Below are 18,008 nucleotides of genomic sequence, written 5' to 3'. Positions count from 1 at the left end.
GCTTCCCAAAGTCAAAGACTCTCTTGGTCAGCTTGCTTCTCACACCAAACCCTCTGTCAGGAATCTTGGTGTAACCTCTTACCCAATCCTCACTGTGGGTTTTCATGTTAGTTCTCTTGTTCGTTTTTCCTTTTTCCATCTCAAGAACATTGTTAAACTGAGTCCCATTCTGTCATGTTCTGAACTTTAGATTGATATTTGCACCTTCATCTCCTCACACTTAGACTTCTTAGTAAAACTTCCTTGAACTGTCTACAGGTGGTTTAGAATGCTTGTTCTCGGTTTCCGACCAAGCCCTCTAAACACATCCACGTCACCCTGCTCCTTTTCCAACTTAACTGGCTGCCAGTTAGTGACAGAACTCATTTCAAAATACTAGTTCTAATTTTTAGGGCCTTACATAGACAAACACCATAATACATTGTTCATCTTCTCAATCCCTACAACCCCAGCAGGTCCCTGAGGTCCAGTGACCAAAGCCTACTGGTTGTGCAGCGCACCAGGCTAAAGACCAAAGGTGACAGATTGTTTGCTGCTGTCGCCCCTAGACTCTGGAACATTCTCCCCCTGAGCCTGAGATCAGTGGACTCAGTGGTCTCCTTTAAAAAGCAGCTGAAAACTCACCTGTTAGCCCTAAATTGAGTCCTAGTACCCCTAAAGGCAATCGGAGGGAGGATGGAAGCCAGTAAAAGGAGCAGCCCAGAAGGTTTTTCTTTTAACCCTGAGAAGCCACAACAAATCAAATGAATTACTTTCCCCGTCGTTATAAACCAGTGTCTGTTACTGGTGCAGTGTTGGTGCGTGTCACATTGTTTGCTATCCAATAGCATGCAGAGTCCACGCAGTAACATCCAAATACTTTAGTGTAATATTTCCTGTTTATATTTCCTTCTGTTAAGTCCCCATTTATTACAATTATTAGGTTTTAGAATAAATGATAAGCTACACATTTCAGCCTATTTAGTAATTTGTATTTTACTATTATAGTAATATACTGTAAATGTTGCAAATTCAATTAAGAGGGTATGGGGATTACATTTTGTGCTTAATTTAATTTAAAAAAAAAAGCAATAGTTACTTTTCCTGGTAATTAGTTACTTTTATGTTATTGTAACTCAATTTCCAACTCAGTTGTTTTTGAAGAAGTAACTAGTAATCACATTTTCTAAGTAACTTGTCCAAAACCGACACAACGGCGCTGATCCGTAACTGGCAACAGTTGTTCAGAGTGGACTTGTTTGTTTTGAAACATGGACTGCAGTACCCAAATGTGACCACAGGATGTCATTCTTACTCCATCCACCTGTGAGTGTAGATACAACCGTTAAAAAAATATCCAGTCTTCCTTAAGACCCATGACCAACAATTACAATCTGTTAAATCCATTTATTTTACTTTATGAAGCCATCAAACAAAGATACACTTTCATCAGTAACAAACACAAGAAAACACTGATTTACCATCACAGTGAATTTACTGAACTTTCCAATATTTTATTGTTAAACGTATTTTTATCTTTCTTTCATAAAGTGGTCTAACAGTTAAATAATTAAGACATTTATACAGCTTTTTTGTCTAATTATAAATACATTCTTCCCATCTATTAAATAACTTGTAAATCCAGTGAATATCAAGTCTGAATAAAAGTAGGATGCATTATTAAATTAAGAAAAATGTCCTAATCTAAAGGATGAAAAATAAAATAAAGAGTAACAGGCTACCACCCCTCTAAAAATAAAATAGATATAAATAAAATCTTTACTCTAAAAAAACTCTGGAAAATTAATTTTGCAATCAACAGCTTGCATTTTATTGTCTGCAGGCTTTGTATAAAATTACATTTACAATGAAAAGCAACCAGCATTGCACCCACAATGAGAATAATCAATAAACATGTGGATTTTATAATTTGTTTTCTGCGTTTACTTTACATGTAAAACTTGTAACCATTTAACAGAATATTGTATAAAAAAAAGCAGCTTTAGCCATCATTGTTTCTGTCTGGGTTCCATGGTTGGTATTTACTGCTAACACTTTAATAAAGAACAACAAAAGACACGTAGCTCATGTAAAAACTGCAAGAGGTAATGACAATTACCCCATCACCAAATCAATATATTTTTATCAAAGGAAGTTCATCAAACCTGTTCATACTGTTAAAAGCAGCGGTAGGTACGGTAATCCTAGTCCTCGACTGCTGCTATCCAGCATGTTATAGCTGTTTCCTTGTTTCACACCTGATTTTCATCATTGGGTGATTAACAGGATTCTGCAGCGCTTGAAAACCTGGTGAACAAGTGGTTCAACCATTGATTCAGTGAAAAAACTAAAACAAGCTGGAGAGTGCGCTCCAGCACCAGAACTACCTGCTGCTGGGTTTCTTTAGCCAGATTAAACGAAAACAGGTGAGGAAGATGTGAAAAAGGCATGCAGATGAAGACGATCCTCTTATCTCAAGATGAGGAGTTAGTTATCGCATTTCCATAAGATGATGTGATGACTTCTTATGTCATCTCACTGTAACAATAATCATTTTCTTGAAAGTTGCATTTTCTTACCTTTAGATAACAAATTACTGATGATTAAGTTAAAGTAAAAGTCGCATTAGTTATCACACACCAGTGAAATTCATCTCCGCATTTGGCCCATCCCCATGGGGAGCAGTGAGCTGCAGCTGTGGCTGCGCTCGGGAACTATTTGGCCCCCAATCCAACCCTGGTGTCAAGCAAGGAGGCACTGGGTCCCATTGGATCTTTAGCATAACCCAACCGGGATTTGAACCCCAATCTCCCAGTCCCAGGGCGGACACTGACAAGGTTAGGTTAGAAGGCTAACCTCATTATCTAGAAGTAGATTGGGACTTATTTATGTTGTCAGGATGAGTTGTGTCATGATCATTTTTCAAATCTCAGGAGAGTCTTGTCTCAGGACCTTTAGATCTTTATCTCTCAATCATGAGAAGTTTTTTTTTTTTATATTTAAGCTCAGCTTTTTCTGATTATCCCAAGATAATGAGTTATTGGACATAACTTAGAAAGTTATAATGGTACTATCTAAGGATACAGTTACTTTACCTCAAGATAAGGAGTCGTTTCAAGTTAATCTTATCTTAAATCATTACTCAAATTTTTATGGAGAAATTTAAACATGGAGACATTTTATATTGAAACGAAAACTAATTTTTGAAAACTATAAATTATTTAAGTACCCTACATTATTTTATCTCCACGTATCAATATTTTTATCATATTATCTTAGGATAAGATGATTATCTCATGAATGAGTTATACTGAGATAATGACATTTTTTAGACATTATTTCTCTCATTATCTTGGCATGATGAGATGATGCATGGAGATATGTTAGTGTTATCTCAAGATATTAGCTCCTGTTTCCTTTCATGCTCTTATGATAATGAGTAAAAAATAAACATTCTTCCCGAGTAAAGATAATATGTTTACTGAAAGGGAGATTAGATGGTTTTTGCTTGTTTTTAGCACCCCCTATTGTCCATTTAGCAGAACCAAAAGCAAAATTTATCTCATCGCTGTGCATTTGTCTTTTTAACACCTAAATCTGAAAGCTGAAGTGTCTCCCCAGCCTTCATTAGTGTCTACAGGAGTGATTCATCACTAAATCAAACAAAACAGCTGTGTTCATGATCTAAAACCTACTGGGAGCAGACTGCAGCACCGGGCATGCTAGCAGACCGGACCAGCAACTTTGAAGTTGCAAGTGCAGTTTTCTGGCCACAGAGGGTGGTTGGGGTCTGAGTGACGTTTCATTAACCCTGTAATGGTCTTTTTAGCACATATTGGTTCAAGAAAATGGTTTAAAAATATGTAAAACTTTCATGGTGTTCCCAAAACTATAGAAACATGATTGACAAATACAAAATAAATAAACAGAAAACATATTTAACACCACCAACTGGTTTTAACTAAAATCATCACAATGATGGAAGCAAGAAACTCACTTTTGCATTATATTCATCTTGTTAATTTAAAAATAAACTTTTTTTGTTTCTAAGGATAAAATAAATTTTGGTTATAAAAAAAAGACAAAGAATCAGAAACTGGTGTGAATATTAATAAAACAAAACACAGTTTCAGCCTTTAGTGTGTTTCCGGTGAAGCTCTATACAACCATAGAGGCCTCTCTTGATTTGAGCTAATTACATCAAGTTTATGTCCAAAACCAGCATTTAGAATTGGCTACAGTAAAAATCAATGCTTCCAGTGCACAATAAACAAAAAACAAACCCCAAAACTTCAATCCACAACAAAACAGTTCAAATATAAATGGTCCCAATCAATTGTCTTTGCTTTCAACTAAAGGAAGTGTTGATGTTCCTCCATCATCTTGTCATCAGATCTTCTCTAAAAGGATTCCAACCCATTCACATCATCTGCTTCTCGTACACCAAGGCCTCATGCATTTTTAAAGACAATCGGACTCTTTGGCTGAGGCTAATTTAATTAGAGCTGCTGCCCGGATACGACTGGCAGGTAGCAGCAGTGTGTGAGAGTCACCTCTGATTCAATTCATGTGTGTAGCTGAAGTTTCTGAAGCTGCTTTGTTGATTATTTTATTATGAAGTCTGAAACATCACTTGTTTTTAGTTTGTTTTAACCCGTCAGGATTGAATCTTACTGTAAAGATCAAGGAAAACTTTTTTAAATCTAATGATTTCTACCTTAAAATAGTTTCATGATCAACTTTTTTGCAGACTCTTGCTTTTCACATTCTGTTTCTTCTACAGTCTTATACTGATTGCATTGTTAATAAAGTTCCATAAATATAAAATATCATAAGTAAAGACAGGATGAAAATAAGTGACTGAGGAAATAGCAACAAGCTAAACGAACACTAGAGGGCACTATAACATGTATTTTGGTGCCCTTGGTGTGGAGTAGCTTTAAAACCTCCATGCCTACAAATTAAAATGCTCCTGTTTTTTAAGGAATGTGTCTTTTTCAGACTAAAAAAAGAAAGTGCAACTGCCTTAATGTTCTGAGTACTGTCAGGTTTTCTCGTTTAACATAATTAAGTAGATGGATGTAAGTAAGTCATGCAAATAAAACTCCAAAAAGTAGAAAATTATATAATATTTCAGTAATTAAGCTTAGACTGAGAGACTATCTAAAGGCTCAGGAACGCTTTGTGGGTGTTTTGGATTCATTAGCTGATTAGAGCGTGACACTATTGAACCTTTTCCACAATAATCTAATTGTCTGGGGTTCTAAATGTGGGGTTTTCATCAGCTGTAAGCCACAATCATCAGTCATAACAATAAAGGCCTAAAATATCCGGCTTTGCAACGAGTCTATCCTGTATATTAGTTTCACTTCTTAAGTAGAATTACTGAAATAAACTAACTTTTTCACCATCTTCTAATTATTCGAGCTTAACAATAAAGAACTTGTTCTAAAAATCTTTCTTTAAGGCATCTGAAAATAAATAAAAAAATCTTATATCCTCTCTTTATCTGCTGGTTTTTTTCTTTAGTTTCCTCATTTCCATTTTCTTCTCTTTGAACCAGATTCCACTCTCCCTCTTGTGCTCCGCATTAACCTCTGTCGCTCATTGGGATTCTCAGACGATAGCTCATTCAAGAGGGTGACGGCTACTTTGGACCAGTGTTCCACGTCTCTGTAGATGCGGTACACCCACAGCTTCAGCTTGAACAGAACATTCGGACCATTTAACTGCCAAGGAGAAGATGAGAGAGATTCAGTTGCTTATGCAGCTCCTTAACTTTCCAACCACTGGTGCTGTCACGAACACCTACCTCCAAACCCTCCAAGTCAGGAGCCAAGATGTTTCCATCAGTAGCTTTAAGGAGTTTCTCAGTGTGGTTTAAAAGGTACGACAACCTGTTCTTCATCCTCTCTCTCCTTTCCTCATACTCACCTTTTTCTCCATCACCCAGCTCCTCGTCCTCTCTGGCAATGGCTCTTTCTAGCAAGGCGCGGCACTGCAGCAGAGCAGAGTGGAGGCGCCACAGCTTGGACCCGGTGTCCAGTTGGGACGAGGGAAGAGGCACAGACACTTGAGTGCCATCAGCCACTTCCACTGGGAAGTGTTCTCGTTTCCTCTGGATGATCAAGGAGGTGTAAAGGAGATAAACAAAAGTCAGATCTGGACTGACACCGATGTCATCGTTGACAGCAGCCATAATTTTGGGATAACTGAGTAATTCTGTTCTCATGTGGGAGGAATTTGCTATGGCCAATTTCCAGAACCAACTCTAGCTCCAGCTGGATTTAAAAAGTTAGCAAACGAGATGTTTGACTGAGAGAAAAATGAACAAGAACATAATAAAACAAAGTATGGAAAAGGGGGTTTCACTGCCATGTAAAATCAATGCAGACCTGTGTCTCATGGCTACAAAACACAAAATAAACCTTTTAAAAATATATTTTGACCATCCTCTTTAATAGCTTCTGCTCAGAGAAATGGAGTTTTTGAGTCTGAACACAGCCGAGATCAAAGAGTGCTGCTGTCATTAAAGTGACTGTGTGTAGTTTTTACTGTTGATCTCTGGAAATATCCATTAAAATGTTGTTGGGAATGAATGAAATGATGCCCAGTAGTTTGTAACATATAACCATAAAAATTGGGTCTAAAATACATGGGAGTGGGTCTAAGTCTCTGGGCGACACCATATTAGACCCCATGTTTTCATCTACAGGAGCCGGTGATGACAAAACACATTTGTTGATTTGCAACAAAAGGTTACAAAACTTTCACCATTCATAAACACTGTTGTTTACACATTTACCTGTTCGCTCATTGCCAGCGATGAAAGGGTGTCAGATGTGCTTGTCATTTTGCTGGAGTGTGCACTCCCATGGATTTTTGACCCAAATGGGCCTCCACTGGTAACACCGTACTCCAACACAAAAATACTGCTTGCGTGAAACATTGAGGTATGTGCTGCCCGCTATCGCCAGGACAAATACACACTTTAAAGCAGCTAACCGGGGTTTTCTGTCATTTTTAATAAATGTACAAAAGAGATAGTTTTATCCTAACCCTAACCCTCAGAAGGGCACCTTAACAACTTTATATAAATACGTAAAGTGATTCTGACTAAAAGACTACTCTGCTTTGCTCTGAGAGCAACACGCAGATGCACCATCCTAAATACTTCTGCATCAAGCATAGAGAGACAGACATGTCAGATGTTGGGTTATGAGAAATCTGGACAGACAGTAGCCTAAGCGAAATGATTTTGTTCTGCATGTTGGTCTAGCCGCGCCCATAGGCGCCTCAGCAATTGGCCTGAGCAGTATTGTTATGCCAATCACAGCTCTCGATCTGTTTGGTGGGCCAATCACAGCACTCTATTGGTTTGGCGGGCTGATTACAGCGCACTGTTGGTTTGGTGAGGGGATGACACAGAGTGGAACAGCTAAAATGGCGGCGGCTCGTTAGAAATGGTTTTGGTATTAACTTCGGATTATTCAGAGTTGGGCTTTCCTTTAATTCAAGAGTAAATTGAGGTGCTGTCCTGTTTACGGCATGTTGTTTGTTGTCCAATAGCATGGAGAGACAATAGGCAACAAATGCAACAGACAGGACTCGAGCCCACAATCCTCTAGTTACAGGGCGGGCACTTAACACCTTTGCCACTGTCACCCCATAAATGCATTACAAATACTTTTTGCATGAATTCTACTGAAATGAATTCTAAACTAATTCACTGATATCAGCATGTTCTAATTAACAAAGTTAAAAGTTGTTGGCGTTCCCAACATTAAAGAAATGTTAAATCCAGAATTCCCTCACCATCGCCTTCATTGGCTCACAATGCACAAATTGAGAAGCTATCCTAAAAGAACTTTACACTTTCATTTGAAACGGCTCTGGCATCAACTTTAGACGACTTCAACTCTGGCTTTTCTTTGAGACATGAGCAGATAGACGTACTTCAGCCTGTTATTTCAAAAAAGGATGTATTTGATTCTTTTTCTTCTTCAAACGTGAATGGAGGACCGCCCCGTTGACCTTCCCTAGTGATGAATACATCATGTTGTTCTTTGCTCTTATTGGTCCTAACCTTGTCCAGTTGTGTTTGGAGACAGTTTATAAGCCAACTGTAGATGCTGCCCCACGACTGAGCTCTGTCTATGGGGCACGGCCAAACTATATACAGTATTTAATTACATAGGATGACTTGCCATCATAAATCCAGTCAAACTGCAGATTTGATCTGTCTGGAGGCTCAGAAACTGCCTGTGCTCTCTTGCTGCCGTCTCTTTGCTTCGGAGCTGTTCCATCTGCTGGACAAACACTTTTCACAGCTTAGCTCAGACACCACAAGGTTTTGGAGGTAAATCAAATGGCTGATTGTCCTCAGTCCTGCCATGGCCCAGGGCGGGATAATATTAGATCAGATGAAATTAGATGATTGGACCATTTGAGCAAATTGAACGTTAAATCAAAAAAACATCATCAGATCAGTGGCCAGACAATTTGTGTGTGTGTGTGTGTGTGTGTGTGTGTGTGTGTGTGTGTGTGTGTGTGTGTGTGTGTGTGTGTGTGTGTGTGTGTGTGTGTGTGTGTAAAGGGGGGTTTGTCATTCAAGGACAATAAAGAGGAAAACACATTTTATGTAACGCAAATTTGACCTTGTTTGAAATTGTGGCTTTTCAAAAGTTATTCCATAAATTGGTGAGAACTTGTTTCATATTCACTCAGATTTGCACGTGAGAATAATTTGGCTCCAGTATTTGGTTGATATATTGACTCTTTTTAGAAGCTGTATTTTAGTATTTCTGTGAGTTAGACGACCCAGCGGTTCACTCGTTGTTTTACTCTCGAGTGCAACTCTGAACATTTCAAAAAGAGAAGTCGGAAGTGACTGATGAGCTCTGAAAGTTCAGAGGTGCGTGAATGTCTACGACTCTGACTGCAGAGGAAACCTCGCGTCAGACATTAATAAACAACCTGGGAAAACTACTAATAAACGGAAAAGACACAAACTAAAAATGAGCTTTTTTTTCCATTTTAGACTAAATTTAGCTTTTGATGAAAGACATTACAGATTAAGCATGGTATTGCTGACTGCTTAAAACTTGCTCACCCAAATAACTACGGTGAGTGTCTGAAAGCTTGAATAATTGATGCTTGTACAGAAGTAGCTGCTCGTAAAGTAATTAAAAATGAAAGGTAATATGAATGGTGGTGGTTGGAGCAGGGGCGGATTTAGGACTGAAGAAGATCCGGGGCTTAACACACGCGCGTGCGCGCGCGCACACACACACACACACGTAACACGCACTAGCCTTTTCATAAAACATTTGGGGCTTGAGCCCAAGTAGCCGGGCCTAACGCCGCCCCTGGGTTGGAGTCTGAAAGAAACCAGAGAGCTGCTTGTAGTGTTGTCGGATCAGCAACCAAGAGAAAGCAGTACCACTGTTAGGGGAGAATTTGTAAGTATTGAAGTGTTACTGGTAAAAAATTGTGAAATATCTATTTTATATGTAGAAACATCAGTAACTAAAATTGAGTACATTTCCTACATGATGTCCTCAACGGCAAAGACCAAACAGGCGTGCTTAAATAAATCAGCTTCAGCCTTTACAATATAATCTCATTGGCATGTATCCTGTCATGTTTCTGGTCCAAGATGGTGTGTTTATATTGTGTTTTATTTTATTTTTTTTGTATTCAAGAGACTTTTTAACACGAACAAATTTGTCTCTCCTCCTCCTCCACCTCTTCACATGCTCGCCACCTCTAAACCTACATTTCCCGTCATTCTCATCCACGAATAAAACGCTTGCTGCACAACTTTTCACTCCTCCAGTCACGGGGGAATAAAATATTCATATTTTAAAGTTTTTCCGCGAGGTATTCGTCAAGATGCTCCGTGTCTGCTGCTACATATCCTCGGCCCTCTTTGTTTTTGAATACGCAATGGTGGTGCGTTCGACAACAGCGGCGTCCTGACCAATCACAAGCTTGCGTTCTTCGTCTCGACGGACGGATGTTTAGATAAGGTAGCTTGACTCCGCCCGTCGTTGCGAAGGCTCTCCAGCAGGCTTGCAAGGACGGCTAAGGGCGTTGCATGCGTTCGTCCCGAAGCAGACGGAGAAGTATAAATTAAGCTAGGGAGGCCCAGACTTCCCTCTCTCCAGCCACTTGGGCAATCTTCTCCAGGGGAATCCAAAGGTGTTCCCCGGCCAGCTGAGAAACGTAGTTCCTCCAGCGTGTCCTGGGTCTTCCTTTGGATCTCCTGTCGGTTGGATGTGCCCAGAAAACCTCTCCAGGGAGGCATCCAGGAGTCATATAATCAGATGCCAGAGCCTCCTCATTTGGCTCCAGTCTATGTGAAGGAGCAGCAGATCTACTCCAAGCCCCTCCCAGATGACTGTGTCAAGCAGGAAGGCATTGGGTCCTATTTTTAAAGTCTTTGGTATGACCTGACCAGGCTTTGAACCCCGATCTCCCACTCTCAGGGCGAACACTTAGGTTAGAAGAATGAACCACGTCTCTCACAGGCCCCTGACTTTGGTCGTTAGTCGATGTGAAGCTACATGTCGGGCTGCTATTTCCCCCCAAGTAAGAAATCTTTAGGCAATTATACAAGAAGCAGCTGAACATAAACCAGGACTCTTCAATAACCAGATAACACCTTCAGGCAATACTGGAACAGAGATGAAAGGTGAATGCCAGGAAATACACCCACCCATATCATTCCAGTCCATCCCATCCTACGCCACACTGCATTCCTACCTTCTGCTGACCTGGACACACTTTTAATCACTTTTACAAAGAAACACACACATAAGCAATCTTCCTCCCTCATATCTTGCTCTTGCACATACCCCTTTCACTGTGCCCCTCTCACACCATGAATTAATGTGGAATAATAACACAGATACAGACTTGCACACACACCCACACAGGAAATCCTACTAATTTTCCTGTCAGCCTTGAACTGTTTCCCCACATTCAAGCAGAGGCAAAGTGAAAATTTTCGTTTTCCTTAAAAACTGTTGCAGCCTGTGGAAAAAACGCATGTATACTTACATAGAGCTCCAGAAGGAGGGCGCACTCATGCTGAAGCAGTTTGGCAGTTTCAGCAGCTCTGGTGAAAGCGATTTTGCTGCCATCCTCCCTGCTGATACCTCTGCTCCTTTTCCCAGGCATTGTCGCTCTCCCAGTTTCTTCCGTCTGACACTGTCCTGGTAAGTCTTGTAGCTACAGGAGAGCAACAGGTCAGGCTGTCATGTGGATTCCCGATCACACAGCTGACCTCACTTTTCCCACTCACCCAAGAATCAGCTCTTCATCTGGCGTCAGAGCACCTCCGTCATCTGCAGTTCCGGAAAGCCGAGTTTGAAAGTTGCTGTGAGCTGCTTGTGTTACTGGCTCAGAAGTGAACTCCCCCACCCTCTCCCCCATGAACCTGATGCCAAGGAGGAGGAAACTCAGCTGAACAAGCTAGGGGTGGAGAGCCCCGGGACGACAGAGCTGAAGGAGGAGCTCACCAACTTATGCATGAACAGCCTGTCAGGTTTCCTGGTAGTGACAGAGACAGAGAGGGTCTAAATTTAAGTGGGATGCTGTCTGAACTATTTTAAACAGCCTCAGTTGTCTTTTTGTGTGGCTCATGTCCGATAAAAGGTTTACAAATATCAGAGTGGAAACATGTGTTCTTGTCAGTCCAACAGGAAGTCTTAACTACAAGAAAAGTGCCTGCAGAGTTTTTCCACCATCCCCCTTCTGAAACTTCCACATAAACGTTATCACAAAAAGTTAGGAAATGGGTGCTTGGTTGATGTATTTGTCACAATGCTTCTTGGCATAAATACCATACCAGTGGAAAGCCCGGTTAACCTTTTTCACTTACAAGGGAAAACTTTTGAGGATTGCGCATCCATGGAAGGAGCAAATCAACATCAGGGCCATTTGACCTGTAATTTTGCTGCTGGCTTAAATGAACTACAGTAATGTGCAAAATTTAACATGCTAAGTTAAATTATAGTTAAGTGATAAAATTAGGTGTAGTGGAGCACGAGACATGCAAAACATGCAGAATGGTTGTTCTATTTCGTCTAGTCTTAGCCCTTAAGCTAGCTGCTATTGGAAGGATGATCTCAGCATCAGCCAATCATGAAGAGCTTAAATGTACGCCCACCAATGGTGGGCACCCCTGTGGGTATATAAGTGGAGCGACTCCACTGTTCGCCTCCGTTATCTCTTCAAGCCAAGCTTAAGAGCTTCCTTTAAAGAGCAATTATCCAAGAAGGATTCTACTCACCTACCATGTCCAGCGACGCCAGGACCTGCCCGGCCTGCCAGACGGGCTCCATCTCCAGTGGCGACCTGCACTTCAAGTGTGAGGTCTGTCTCGGGGCTCATCACGCTGGCCTGGCCTTGACCCCCCAGGCCTCGTGCCCGTTTTGTGCCGCTTTGCCCGTGGCTGAAAAGATCCGCCGGGTCGAGTACTTCACCCCCACTGCAGACGAGGAATTTCCGGTGGCTGACACATACTCGCTGGACAAAGCCTTACAGTTCTTCAACGTCGGCCAGGAGCCGGCTGGCTTCAACCAACTGGACGATGTCATCGACAGTGAGGAGTACGACGAGGCTGGCTGCCATAGCCCTTCTTCCCTCCTGGACAACACGGAGGTCGACGAGCCTCGCTCAGCGGGTCCTTCTGCTCCAGTGACTTCTCGCTCCTCCCTGCCAGCAGTTAGTGCACTGCCCCAGGAGCTGCCTGCCATCATCTCCGCGGCTGCGGTCCGCAAGGGGCTAGCCGTGCCAGAACCTGCTCCGCCTGAAGCAGATGATTTGGCGGGAATTTTCGCGGCAACACAGACGTGCTGTCCAGAACCCATCTGGCCGCACTTCCCCACTGCCATGAGCTGCTGGTCCGCCGCCTTCTCCGAACCTGCTAAGCTCAAGGCGCCAATTTCCACATATGCGCCCATCACCAAGGTCGAGGGCTTCTCAGACCAAGGCTGGCCTTGCGTTCCTCCACTGGAGCCGGACTTGGCCTCGCTGTTTGGTGCCAAGAACCACCTTGCTGGCCCGCGAGCAGTTCCCGCTTATAAGCATGACCAGCTGCTGATGCGGCTCACCGATCGCGCACACCAGTGCGCCTTCCAGACCAGCGCTGCAGGAAACAACATCGCCCTTCTTGCCTTTGGCGTTTCCAAAATGGTGGAAGAGCTTGACGCTGCTGACGAGTCAAAAACCATCATTACTAAAACTGCTGATGCCATTCTCAATCTGCGCTGCTGTACTCACCGGTTCTGCTCGCATTGCTGCCTGGCAGACCATTATCCAGCGGGCCTTGTGGCTCAAGGCCCTGCCCTCCATTCCTGAACACCTGCACAGGGAAATGCTGGAAGGCCACATCACCTCTGACGTTCTGTTTGGTCCCCATCTTAGGAGCGTCATCGAGAGGGCTCAGAAGACAGCTGAACTGTCAGCCACGGTGCGAGACCTGGTCCACCCTCGATCTGCCTCGCACTCCGGCCGTTCCTCCAGAGGATGGGACGAATGGCACGGAAACGTCAGGCGCCCAGCTGCACCGCCCGCCCCACGGAGCCGGCCTCCTGCTGAGGTGGAGCCGAAGCGGGACCAGAGAGTTGGCGGCCAACGGTTTCGAAAGAGCCAGCAGACACCGTCTTGGCAGTCACAGTCGCAGGAACCTTGCCGAAAGCAACCACGAAAATGACTCGTTGGGGGGAATGTGTGTGCTTATGACTGTAATAACTCTGTGAATGATGTTGGTTTTGAAATAAAACCCAAAAAACGTCACTTAGAGAGCACAATCCTACAGTTCTCTGCAGAATCCTCTGCCGAATCCTCACACATGTTCCCCACACCAAGCACTGCGACACATCTGCATGTTCCCGCAGTCAGTCATATTACACGGCCAGCTGTACGGGTGCGCTCCATTTGCGCACCGGCCCTAGCTCCCAGCCAGGTCCAACACATTCCGCTTCCCTCACAACGTTGGGTGGGACAGGATGTCATGGCGCTGTCGCGACCACGAGCGGTGACAAAGTGCACGACTCCATCCGCTGGCACTTTGTCGTCCCCGTGCACGGGCCCGGCTCCCACTCGTCCTTCATCCTTGGACTCCACGCTCCGCGGTGCGGATCAGCCTCTTCCAGCTGTTTCACACTCGCCCTTTTGAGCGCAGCCCTCCATGGGTCGCTCCCAGTTCTCTGGTGCGAGCAACGGCGGTAAGGGCGCGAACCCAGTCCTCAGACGTCGTTTAAGTGACCTCGAACACGCGTCCGCTGTCGGAACGCGCGCAAGAATGGCGCCGCCTTTGTCTCATGAGCAAATGGATATCGGAGACCATTCATTGCGGTCACACACTCCATTTTCAGTCCGCTCCTCCTCCCTTCAACGGGATCGTGGAGACGACGTTCACGTCACAGGAACAATCTCAGGCCCTGGAGCTAGAGCTGCGGGAACTTCTGTCCAAGGACGCCATTTCCCAAGTCCCTCGCGGACAAGAGCTCTCAGGCTTCTACTCCCGCTACTTCGTAGTACCGAAGAAGTCAGGAGGAATGAGACCAATTCTCGACCTTTCCCTGTTCAACTGCTCCATAGCAGTGATGCATTTCCGCATGTTAACAATGAGGCAAGTCCTAGAATATGTGCGCTCTGGGGACTGGTTCACGTAAATAGACCTGAAAGACGCATACTTCCACATCCCAGTAATTCCCAAACACCGGAAGTTCCTGCGCTTTTCATTCAAGGGAGTTCAATACCAGTTCAATCGTCTCCATTTCGGCTACTCGCTAGCACCGCGCACCTTCTACAAATGTCTGGAGACGGCCCTGCAGCCATTGCGCACGGTGGGAATGAGGGTTTTATTTTACCTGGATGATCTGCTCCTATGCGCCCGGTCCAAGGACGAGGCGTCAGAGCAAACCAGGAAGTTAATAGAGCATCTGTCAACCCTGGGGTTTTCCATAAACTGGGAAAAGAGCTCCATCCTTCCATCCCAGTCGATTGTGTTTCTCGGGGTGGAGCTGAACGCCTCCCTAATGAGAGCACGTTTGTCTCCGGCGAGAGCGGCAGATCTCACCACGGTGGTCTCCCGCGTGCAACCCCGCAAGATCGTGAGAGCCCTGTTAGTCATGAAAATTCTGGGCATGATGGCTGCAGCCCACGCTGTGGTGCCGTTAGGTTTACTGCACATGAGACGCCTACAGCGTTGGTTCATCCGCTTCCGGGTACACCCGATACGTCAGAAAAGACATATGTTGAGGGTTCCCCCTTCAGTGGGCGGGGACCTCGCTCACTGGGGGAATCCCTGCATCCTCTCACACATCACACGTATCTGTGTTTACGGATGCGTCACTGTTGGGATGGGGGGGCACGTGCTTGTCCCATACGGTGGCAGATCGCTGGCCCTCCCACACGCACGAGCACATAAATGTGTTGGAGCTGATGACAGTGAGGAATGTGATCAGACACTTCGCTGCCCTTCTCAAGGGCCGTCATGTCGAAGTTCACACAGACAACCAGGTGGCGGCAGCCTACATAAATCGCCAAGGGGGAGTTCGATCCCTCCCACTATTGCGTGTAGCCACAGATTTACTGTGTTGGGCACATGTCCACCTGCTGTCCATCAAAGCCACCCACATTCCGGGGGTCCTGAATGTGGCAGCAGACATCCTGTCGAGAGGGGGACCCCGCGACTCCGACTGGCGTCTGCATCCCACACTGATGGCACAGATATGGATCAAGTTCGGGGAACCCTCTGTGGATCTGTTCGCGGCTCGCGAAAACGCTCAGTGTCGCCTATGGTTTTCCCTGAGTCCCCGGGACCACCCCCCCACTCGGGGCGGACGCCTTCTCACACCAGCCCTGGCCTCAGACGCTCCTGTATGCGTTTCCGCCAGTCCCACTGATTCCCCGTCTCCTGGACCGAGTTCGGTCGGAACAGCTCTCGGTAATTCTGGTAGCTCCCAGACGCTTGTCCGCGTCATAGTTTCCAGACCTGCAAGCGCTAGTGTCCGGCTCCCCGTGGAGGCTCCTGTGGAGGGCGTCTCCAGGCGGATGGGATAATCAAACATCCTCCAGAAATAGGCCAACGGCTGTGGGCCTGGCCGCTGAGCGGTCACGCTTAGAGGCTTCCGGGCTGCCGCATGATGTGGTCGCCACGATTCAGAGTGCGCGGGCGCCTACTACCGTCACATCTTATGCTGCTAAATGGGCAGCTTTCCAGAAATGGTGCACAGAGCGGAATGTTCAAGCGCTCTCCTGCCAGCTGGCGGATGTCCTATCGTTTCTGCAGATACTGATGGGCAGGGGCCTCGCATTCAGCACTGTTAAGACATATGCTGCAGCTATCTCATCCTGTCACCAGGGTTTTGGAGATAGAACTGTGTTCAATCATCCCCTCACAACACGTTTTCTAAAAGGTGTCAGAAGGAACAGACCTGTGTCCCGCCCGCTATTCCCCCAGTGGGACCTAACGGTGGTTCTGCGCGGCTTATCTAAAGCCCCATTTGAACCCTTGGACCAGGTCTAACTCATGTTCCTGTCACTCAAGACTGCCTTGCTGCTGGCGCTGGCATCAGTTAAGAGAGTGAGAGACCTAACCGCCCTCTCAGTGGCTCCCGCATGCCTCAGGATCCGGGAGGATGGCGGGTCTGCTGTTTTATGCCCCAACCCAGCCTTTGTGCCCAAAAACATTAATACTTCCTTCACATCCAGGTCAATTTCATTGGCTGGACTTTTTCCTCCTCCCCATAATTCTGATGAGGAAGTGGCTTCCCACCTTCTCTGCCCGGTGCGTGCTCTCGCACGATATGTGTCACGCACTTCAGGGATTCGCTGGTCACAAAGCCTGTTTGTGCACTACAGAGATTCTTCCCTTGGGCAAGCGCTGTCGTCCCTGTGTCTTTCACACTGGCTATGTGACGCCATTTCACTCGCTTACACATCATCAGGGCGGGATCCTCCTGAGACACTCAGGGCTCACTCAGCCAGAGGGATTTCCTCTTCTATGGCGCTCCACAGTGGTGTGTCGATGGAAGACATTTGTCAGGCTGCTTCATGGGCTTCACCCTGTTCCTTTACTCGTCATTATTTACGAGATGTGTCTTCAGGATCCATCACTCGTTCAGTGCTTGGACCTCAGCAGGCTGAGTGAACGCATTATGGCACCTCATCAGCCCTGCTTGAATTAATTTCATCCTCATGATATTTTTAGTGGGGGCCCCACTCTTCTCTGTGGCTGGCTCAGCCTTTTAAGCCCTGGGCTGAGGCTGAGCGACCCTCGCTAAAAGGAGACGTGTTGGGTGTGTCCATTGGTTGAGCTAACCAGTGTGGCGTAAACCCATCCAGCTGCGCATTATTCCAATAGCAGCTAGCTTAAGGGCTAAGACTAGATGAAATAGAACGTTGGTTACGTATTGTAACCCCAGATTCTATGAGTCTAGTCACAGCCCTTAAGCCACTGGCCCCACTGGTTCTGTTAGGACTAAGAGCCATCGGAGGCGAACAGTGGAGTCGCTCCACTTATAGACCCACAGGGGTGCCCACCATTGGTGGGCGTACATTTAAGCTCTTCATGATTGGCTGATGCTGAGATCATCCTTCCAATAGCAGCTAGCTTAAGGGCTAAGACTAGACTCATAGAATCTGGGGTTACAATACGTAACCAACGTTATTAAGGACTGGGGTTTCTGACCCCTGTATTAGAGTGACCAACACCACCATGCTGGTTGACCTTCAGCAACTCCTGTTAAGAATGCCTGCTGCATGATGTGATGAGACTGGTGACCAGCATGAGGAAGAGCAAAGTTGGATCTTCTACATGCTACAGAAGTCCCTGACTGTGCAGAATAAGCAGTGTAAAAATGGCCAATATGTGTTGCATATCCCTTATTGTTGTGGTTCTTCTGCAATAATCTAATCCACCGAGCAACTCAAAATAAGTGTAAATCCAAACAGGAGAACATCAGGGGGAAAGGAGGGGGGTATCTTAATTATGGGGTGCTACACAGATG

At 45.1% G+C, this 18,008-nt stretch overlaps 1 protein-coding gene across 1 annotated transcript; it reads right to left on the bottom strand.

Moving 5' to 3' along the window:
- Window positions 1-1,369: 1,369 nt before the first annotated feature.
- cntf (ciliary neurotrophic factor) lies at window positions 1,370-11,445 on the bottom strand. Its single transcript, XM_015943600.3, has 4 exons — window positions 11,288-11,445; window positions 11,044-11,214; window positions 5,792-6,097; window positions 1,370-5,708 (listed from the first exon to the last, which is right to left on the bottom strand). Exons 2-4 carry the CDS (start codon window positions 11,161-11,163, stop codon window positions 5,514-5,516), a joined length of 621 nt encoding a protein of 206 aa, XP_015799086.3. The 5' UTR covers window positions 11,164-11,214; window positions 11,288-11,445; the 3' UTR covers window positions 1,370-5,513.
- Window positions 11,446-18,008: the final 6,563 nt, after the last annotated feature.

This window comes from Nothobranchius furzeri, chromosome 6, assembly GCF_043380555.1.
Source record: "Nothobranchius furzeri strain GRZ-AD chromosome 6, NfurGRZ-RIMD1, whole genome shotgun sequence".
NCBI classification, from domain to species: domain Eukaryota; kingdom Metazoa; phylum Chordata; class Actinopteri; order Cyprinodontiformes; family Nothobranchiidae; genus Nothobranchius; species Nothobranchius furzeri.
Note: the sequence above shows the minus strand (reverse complement) of the source record. Positions and strands in the feature narration are given on the sequence as shown.

Excerpts from the sequence above, each read along its gene's own strand:
- cntf (XM_015943600.3), bottom strand. The coding sequence starts at position 11,163 with ATGCCTGGGAAAAGGAGCAGAGGTATCAGCAGGGAGGATGGCAGCAAA. Across the intron at positions 6,098-11,043 it reads CCCTCCTTCTGGAGCTCTAT|AGGAAACGAGAACACTTCCC; the intron begins GTAAGTATACAT and ends TTGATCATCCAG. Across the intron at positions 5,709-5,791 it reads CTGACTTGGAGGGTTTGGAG|TTAAATGGTCCGAATGTTCT; the intron begins GTAGGTGTTCGT and ends TCTCCTTGGCAG.